The sequence below is a fragment of the Vicia villosa genome, linkage group LG1 (genome assembly GCF_029867415.1).
Source record: "Vicia villosa cultivar HV-30 ecotype Madison, WI linkage group LG1, Vvil1.0, whole genome shotgun sequence".
In the NCBI taxonomy this organism is placed as follows: Eukaryota; Viridiplantae; Streptophyta; class Magnoliopsida; order Fabales; family Fabaceae; genus Vicia; species Vicia villosa.
This window is the reverse complement of record NC_081180.1, coordinates 146,766,898-146,776,215: the sequence shown is the minus strand read 5'-3', so window position 1 is coordinate 146,776,215 and position 9,318 is coordinate 146,766,898. Positions and strand designations below refer to the sequence as shown.

Genomic DNA, 9,318 nt, shown 5'->3' with positions numbered 1-9,318 from the left:
ACAATGAAGAATCCATAGTGTTTAATTCTCAGTCCACCTGCCGTTTTTTATTTACAAATCGTTGACCACGACATCCAATTAATTAACATTACATACATAATATAATGTATTTTTTAATATATGAACAAGTTTTTTTGAATAATATTTATTTTTAAAAGGAGAAAAGATGAAATTATAATTATTAAATATATACTGTTTGGTTCAAATGAGGGGGAGGGGAGGGATTTTAATTAAGGGAAGGGGAGGGGAGGAATTTTTATTTTTATATTTTTTTTTACGGTAAAACAAACTCATTCAATAGATGAAAAATGAAAGGTACAAACATAGTGAAAGAGATTGTGTTAGGGTATTTCCCATCCACAATTTAACAACAACACTAATAATTGAGCCAAACAAGCTATGGACTTCAATAAACTTAGCAAAAAAAGAACCTAAAAAGGAGTTACCAAACCAATTCCTTAATCCAATCCACCAAACAGAACTCTTCCGCAAGATACAAATGAGTTTAGGAACCACAATCTTTATATCTATCCAATTAAGGATCATATCTTTAGCTTTAACACTAGCTTTATCACGCGCAAGTCGATTATACCGGTTCACAATATTGAAAAAACTCACAATTTGTGGATGAATCAAATGTTGAATGGAAAAAGGAGATTGATTTGCACCAGCCCTGAAAAGGTTCTTCCTCAAAAATACAACATCATCATCCGAGCTTCTTTGAGACCTATCATCAAACACCTTGAGCACGAGTTGACAACACCCTAAGCCTAAGAGCAATTCACACAGCAAAATAACATAAACCAGAAACAACAAGAGCAAGAGAGACACCAACACCTTACAAGACACAAAACTCTTATGAATCATCTTGACAAAACCCAATAGTACAACATTTACCCATGGCGGCTTCGGTGGAGGACGAGTAGTTCCGGGCAGCGAGAGAGAAGGAGTAGCCGAAGAGCGAGAAGCATCCGCCGAAAAGGTGTGTGGGATGTGAAGAAAACCCACAACTAACTTGTTCTTTGTTAGTGGTGGTGGCTCCGGTGGTGGCCGAAACAGAAGAAAGGGAGACTTAACCGTTGTTATTGTGAAGACTTGAGAAAGACAACGAATGGGAAGGAGGGTGCTCTCAAAAGAGAGGGATGTGACCACCATAGGGGTGGAAGGCAAGGGCCACCATGAGGGTGGGAAAGAGCCACCAAACCCTAAAGGATTTGGGGAGAAATTTCTAGAGAGAAGGAGGAGCATCTCTCTCTAGATTTTTTTTTATAAAACCCTTTTAACTAATGATTGGGGAGGAATTTTTATTAATTATATGAATGTTTGGTTCAAAAGAGGGGAGGGGAGGGGTTTTGTTTCAAAATATGTTTGGTTCACGAGGAGAGGGGAGGAGTTTTGTTAATAATTTACATTTTTATCCTTATGATTTTATATAACAGATATGATATTCAAAGGTGAAAATTTCATAAATAATTTTTTTTTTTGAAAATAATATTTGTAATATTGACTGATTAAAAATTTATAACTTACCACATAACGTTAAAAAAAATTAAATACACTTGATAACAACTTTTGAATACATAAAATAACTTATTATATATATATATATATATATATATATATATATATATATATATATATATATATATATATATATATATATATATATATATATATATATATATATATATATATATATATATATATATATATATATATATATATATATATATATATATATATATATATATATATAGGGCATATCATATGAGAATGACATATTTATATGAGAATGTGAGAATGAATCTGAACCATTGGATTTTAAAATAAATGGTGGAGATTATGGGTGAATCTTTTTTTTCTCTCTCCTACTTCATTTATTTCAAGATGCAGGAGAGAGAAAAAAAAGATCCACCCATAATCTCCACCATTTATTTTAAAATTCAGATTCATTCTCACATTCTCATATAAAAAAAGCATTCTCATATGATATGTCCTATATATATATATATATATATATATATATATATATATATATATATATATATATATATATATATATATATATATATATATATATATAAATGAATGGTTTAAAATTTTATATAAATATATATAATACAATATATAACAAAATTAGGAAAAAAAATTAATATAAATAAACATAAAAATAAAAATTATAATTAAAAATTAAAAATTGTAGCGATTATAATTTTATTAAATAAAAATAATAATTTAAAGGTAAAAAATAATTATAATAAATTGATATAAGCGATAGAAAAAATCACAAAAAAAGAAGCATCAGACGAAAGAAAATAATAAAACATAATTAAGGGTATTTTAGTAAATATATTAATTTATTAAATATCAATAGTCACATTTCCTCCCTGAAGGATAGAAAAACACTTAGGAAGGGGGGGGGGGGTTTGAATAAGTGTAGTCTAAAAACTTGAACGATAAAAACAATTTGCACAGTTATTTTTATCCTGGTTCGTTGTTAACTAAACTACTCCAGTCCACCCCCACTGAGTGATTTACCTCACCTGAGGATTTAATCCACTAATCGCAACAGATTACAATGGTTTTCCACTTAGCCCACGACTAAGTCTTCTAGAGTATCCTGATCACAACCTGATCACTCTAGGAACAAATGCTTAGACACAAGCTAAGACTTTCTTAGAGTATCCTGACCACCACGTGATCACTCTAATTACAACTGCTTGGACACAAGCTAAGACTTCCTAGAGTATCCTGATCAACACTTGATCACTCTAGTTACTTACAAATTAATGTAATCAATTCTAAGAGTATTACAAATGCTTCTGAAAAGCTATAATCACAACAGTGATATTTCTCTTAACGTTTAAGCTAATCTCACTAATATATTACAACAGCAATGTAGTGAGCTTTGATGAAGATGAAGTTTGAGAGCTTTGATTTGAACAGCGTTTCAGCAAGTTAATATTCACAGAAATCATCAAGAGTTGGTTAACCTTGCTTCTCATCAGAACTTCATATTTATAGGCACTTGAGAAGATGACCATTGGGAGCATTTAATGCTTTGCGTATTCCGTACAGCATTGCATTTAATGTTTCACGCTTTTGTCAACTACCTTGAGCCTTGTTCACGCTGTGTCTACTGACGTTGCCTTTAATAGCTTCCAACGTTCCTTTTGTCAGTCAGCGTAGCCTGCCACCTGTACTTTCTTCTGATCTGATGTTTGTGTATACAACGTTTGAATATCATCAGAGTCAAACAGCTTGGTGCATAGCATCTTCTTATCTTCTGACCTTAAAGTGCTTCTGAGCGTGATACCATGAGAACTTCAGTGCTTCTGCTTCTGATCTCAAGTTCTTCTGATGCTTCCATAGACCCATGTTCTGATTCTGCCTTGACCATCTTCTGATGTCTTGCCAAACCATGTTCTGATGTTGCATGCTGAACCTTCTGAGTCAAAGCTTCTGAGCGCTGATTTGTGCATACTCTTTATATATTTCCTGAAAGGGAAATTGCAATGTATTAGAGTACCACATTATCTCACACAAAATTTATATCCTTGTTATCATCAAAACTAAGAATATTGATCAGAACAAATCTTGTTCTAACAATCTCCCCCTTTTTGATGATGACAAAAACATATATAAATGATATGAATTTGCGATCAGAAAGAGCAGACGGCTAAAGACAATTACACAGCTATAGCATAAGCATGTGAATATGTCTCCCCCTGAGATTAACAATCTCCCCCTGAAATTAATACTGGAAGAATTTTATAAATAAAAGACTTCCCTGATTATTTCGGTAGAGACGTTCACATGTGCTTGATCTTCAGAACCTTCATGACTTCTGATTTATGCTTCCATAGGACAGTGTCAGAACTTTGAATTTCTTTAGATCCTTCGAACATTCACAGCTTCTGATTTCTGCTTCCATCGGACAGCTTCAGAACTTGAATTTCTTTAGATCCTCAGAACATTCACAGCTTCTGATTTCTGCTTCCATCGGACAGCTTCAGTACTTGAATTTCTTTGATCTTCAGAACATTCACGGCTTCTGACTTCTGCTTCCATTGGGACAGCTTCAGAGCTTGAATTTCTTCTTACATCACTTCATGCTAGATTGTATCAGAACATTGTTGAATGTACCAGAGCATCATCAGAGCATCTCTACATCCTGAAATGTTACAGAACAAAACTGAACGACAAAAGTCAGCATGAATGAGTCAGAACATAGAGTATGTTTCATAACACATATTGTGTATCAGAGCCATATGGTATGTGTCAGAACACATAAACATAATGTTTCAGATCATATTCTATCATCAGAATATCTGAACATTCTTCCTTCTTGCTTCTGATCCTGAAGCTTCGTAGCACTCAGCTTGCTTCATGAATCCAAGAGCTTGATTCTCTAAAGAATTACTTTTCCTCATCTTGTTGCTTCTTATGTTGATCTTTTAAAGAGGATCTTCAGTTCCTGCAACAACACAACTTAAAAGCATAGAACTTTGCAAGTTCTGTTAGTAATGTGGGGCCTTTTTACCCGGTAACTGATAATATTTAATCAAATCATTTATCATATATTTTCTCCCCCTTTTTGTCATAACATCAAAAAGAATATAAAAGATTCAGATGAAGAAAACGACAAAGGAAAGAAACAGAATCAAACTTTTCATTGATTTAAACAAGCAGGATTACAGAAGATGTATGCAGAATAAGCAGATGCAGTCAAGGAAAGAAAACTACAAAGACCAAAGACTAAGACCCTAGCTTAGACAAAATCTGCGCCAGAATGTCATGAACCCGGTCAGTGATCTTCTGGAAGGTCTTCAGCCTCAGCATATTCTGGCTCGGGCAACACAGAAGCTCCAACTTCCAATGCTTGAAGAATTGGACCAGCAACTTCTGCAGGATAAACCACTTCTGGAAAGACCATGTGAGGAGCGCTTTCAGAAGGGTTCATTCTGAACCAATTGAACAGCCATTGAAAATCTCCAGTCAGCACTGGAAACCTTGGTCTCCATACCACAATGTCTCTGCAGGGGTTTCCTTCTTCCATCTCATTTGCAGGTATCCTCTTTTCAAGAACTCTTCTGTTCCTGATTAGATAGTGATAGCTGCTTTCACCAACTTCCAAGAGAAAACCACGAGCACCAGGTGCTTCAGTCATGATCCTTCTCTGGACATCCGTAGCCCTAACCAGAAAATCCTGGAGAAAGGTGTCCCAGAGGTTGCAGGTAGCATACTCATCCAGATGATTAAGGTGAGCAGCACCCAGAATCTCCAACCAGCTATTTACATCTGAGTGTAAAAGCTCTAGAAATGATTGAGTGGTAGGTGTTGGAGGGTTGACAGTGAACCTGGAGTCAGGAAACACAAAACTGTAGGGGTTAGGTGTTCTGGTGGGAAAAGGGTGTGAGAGAGATGAGGAGATATCTGTGGGATGGGTTGCAGGAGAAAGGATATCAGATGGTGATGATGGTGTTTCCAGAGAGGTGAAAGAAGAGGAAGAGGTGGTGGATGTTTGTGAAGAGGAAGGTGATTGAGGGATACCGTCAAGAGGTTTAAACACATGTCTAGAATAGTTTCCAGACATCATAGCTTCAAACGGGTTCACTTTGAGAGGATCGTAGGTGATCCTTACTCTTTTTGGTTTGTTTTCTGGTTCATCAGTTGCCTTTCTCTTTTGTTTTCGATCAGATTCTTGATTTGAGGAGCTTGACGAAGGATTCATGGTGACTTTGCAGATAGTGAGAACCGCTAGGGTTTATGATATGAATGCAAAGAGAGAGAGATAGCAAAAAGGAAACTGAATGCAAGAAAGAGAAATATAAGAGGGAAAAGAAGCGTTTGAAGAATATAAAAGAAAAGAAATAAAAAGAAATGATGGATAACATTTAATGTTACGTGACGTGAGGAGAGATAATAATGACAAAAGAAGTGATTAGCACAGTTACCTAAGTAGGCTGTTGAAAGTATTTGTGGGTAAATATTTTCGGTAATATATCGTATCCACAGGGATTGGTTAATATCACTGCCTTTCTATAGTTGTTTATTTTGAGTTAGGAAAATTAGGTTTGTTTGATTTATAATCTAATATTATCAAAAGTAAACAAATAAACTAAATGCAAATAATGAATTGTGGTTTAACAATTAGAGAAGTATGTTGAATCTTTAGGGTTCATCAATCTATTCCTATACAATTATCACTTAATTCCCAATTGAACAACTTTATGAATCATTATCTTCACTTATCCTCAAATAAGATTCCATCTCTGCAAATCAAACTAGATAGCTTTTACCGGTACGAGATTCGATCTCTCCAAATATCAATAACGATAACAGTAATTAAGAACGATAATTATGAAAACCCAATCTCAATCCCATCTCTGCGGATTGGTATTGAATCAATATAGTAACCTAGGGCAAAAGTTAAATCCTTTCTTTCGATCAAAGATTAAACGATAATTTAATAATAAAGGCAAGATTACTTATTGATAATGAATTCAAATTATTGTTCACAGGAATTAACTAATGGTATTGTATATTCATAGATTAACTACTACCTTAGATTCAACAAGAGGGATTTAGCTCTCCATAGACATGAAGAACACACAAGGATTAATGGAAGAATTCATCTTCATCAAAGGAATGTCTTCGCTTGATAGAGAATTGGTCTTCAATTGATGATTGTGGCTGCACCTTCAGAATGCTCTCCTAATTTCGCACAACACAACTCTCCTTTTTTCACTTGGAAGCTAGGGCTTTTAAATAGAAACTTTGGGCTTTTTACGCCGAGGCCGCGGCGCGGCATCGGGCTGGCGCGGCGCGATCAAAAACAGAGACTTTGGCGCGGCGCCTCACTGAACTTCCGCGGCGCGCCCTTTGCAAAACTCAACTCTTTCTCTTGCCTTTTTGCTCTTCCAACTTCCTTTCCTCCTCATGTTCTTCTCAAGCTTCAATTTGGCTTCAAACCTGTAACAATAGTACCCACAAGTGATTCGATTTGCTTTAAACACGAACTAAACCTTTTCAGTTCAATTCTTACTAAAAACCTATGGATCTATCAAAATTTTGCATTTATTTAGAGAATAAATCACTTATATTAACACATGAAATTACCATTAATTCACTCCTAACATAGGCGTCCCCTCAACTGCACGCACGCTTGTCCAGAGATAGTGAACACGTGTTTACCATCTAGATAGCCAGTTACAGCTGTTTTACTTTTAAAGAGATTCTGAATCAACTTAGACAATGAACCGTTAGTAATAACAGAATCACTACTTCTAATTGATTACAATCAAAACTTCTTATAAAAGACTAATCCAATCTCATTTCAGAAGATACTCATACATAAGATCTTCTCATCTTCTCATTCTGGGCATAAATCCATACTGATATTCTTCAGAATGAACTTAAACCTATCTTCAGCAAGGGGTTTTGTAAAGATATCAGCCTATTGATGGTCTGTATCCACAAAGTTTAAAGATATAACACCCTTCTGAACATAGTCCCTTATGAAATGATGTTTAATCTCAATATGTTTAGCTTTTGAATGCAAGATAGGATTCTTAGATAAACATATAGCAGAAGTATTATCACAGAAAATAGGAATGTTACTCTCATATATCTGATAATCTTCTAGCTGACTTCTCATCCAGAGCATTTGTGTGCTACAACCAGCAGCAGCAACATATTCTGCTTTTGTTGTTGAGAGGGCAATAGTAGCTTGCTTCTTGCTGTACCATGAGATCAGATGACTTCCAAGAAATTTACAACTTCCAGAAGTGCTCTTCCTTTCAATTCTATCTCCAGCATAGTCAGCATCACAGAATCCTACTAAGTTGTAGTCTTTGGATTTTCTATAAACTAAACCAATATTAGTAGTACCTTTCAGATACCTCAGAATTCTCTTAACCGCAGTTAAATGAGATTCTCTCGGATCGGATTGGAATCTAGCACACAAACAAACACTGAAGAGAATGTCAGGTCTAGAAGCAGTTAGGTATAGAAGAGATCCAATCATACCTCTGTACAACTTCTGATCTACCTTCTTACTTACCTCATCCTTACCTAGGACACATGTTGGATGCATAGGAGTTTTGGCTTCTTTAATTTCAGAAAGATTAAACTTCTTCAGAAGTTCTTTCACATACTTCGTTTGATGAACATATGTTCCATCAGAAGTTTGGTTGATTTGAATCCCAAGGAAATACTTGAGTTCTCCCATCATGCTTATTTCAAATTCCGCCTGCATAGACTCAGCAAACTCCTTTCCAAGTGTAGCATTAGATGTTCCCAAGATGATATCATCAACATATATTTGACATATTAAAATATCCTTTTTAAAGGTTTTACAAAAGAGAGTAGTGTCCACTTTTCCTCTAGTGAAACCATTTTCCAGAAGGAAAGAACTTAAACGTTCATACCAAGCTCTAGGAGCTTGCTTCAATCCGTATAATGATTTCTTTAATTTAAAAACATGATTTGGAGACTTGGAGTCTTCAAAACCAGGAGGTTGATGGACATAAACTTCTTCATCTATATAACCATTTAAGAAGGCATTCTTAACATCCATCTGATAAAGAGTGATGTTGTGTTGAGTGGCAAAAGAAATTAATAGACGAATAGATTCTAACCTGGCCACTGGTGCAAAGGTTTCTGTATAGTCAATCCCTTCTTGCTGACTATAACCCTGAGCAACCAGTCTGGCTTTGTTTCTTACCACTTCTCCCTTCTCGCTTAGCTTGTTTCTGAATACCCACTTAGTGCCGATGATGTTAAATCCTTTTGGTCTAGGAACCAAGTCCCATACATCATTCCTTGTAAACTGATTGAGTTCTTCTTGCATGGCAATTATCCAGTCTGGATCTTCTAGAGCTTGATCAACAGAAGTTGGCTCGATCAAAGAAACAAGACCTAATTGACATTCTGCATTGTTCTTAAGGAATGCCCTTGTTCTGATGGGATCATCTTTCTTCCCAAGGATCACATCTTCTGAATGAGCTGAAGCAAGTCTAGGTGATCTTCTGACTGTTGGCTCTTCAGAAATCCTGAGATTCTCTAAGGATGCAGCAACTTGATCTTCTGATCCATTGCTTCTGAGACTGCCAGCTTCTGCAGCTTTGCTTCTTGGTTCTACTGCTTCTGATATATCAATATCAAAATCTGCAAAATTCTCAAACTGCTTTGGTTTTTCAAGACCAAGCTTATCATCAAACCTGATATTGATTGATTCTTCTACAATCAATGTTTCAGTATTGTATACTCTGTAGCCTTTAGAGCGTTCAAAATATCCAAGAAGGAAACACTTTT

At 35.4% G+C, this 9,318-nt stretch overlaps 1 protein-coding gene across 1 annotated transcript; it reads right to left on the bottom strand.

Annotated features, from left to right (window-relative positions):
• Window positions 1-282: 282 nt before the first annotated feature.
• LOC131618854 (uncharacterized) lies at window positions 283-1,268 on the bottom strand. Its single transcript, XM_058890011.1, has 2 exons — window positions 898-1,268; window positions 283-770 (listed from the first exon to the last, which is right to left on the bottom strand). Exons 1-2 carry the CDS (start codon window positions 899-901, stop codon window positions 295-297), a joined length of 480 nt encoding a protein of 159 aa, XP_058745994.1. The 5' UTR covers window positions 902-1,268; the 3' UTR covers window positions 283-294.
• Between the last annotated feature and the right edge of the window lie 8,050 nt (window positions 1,269-9,318).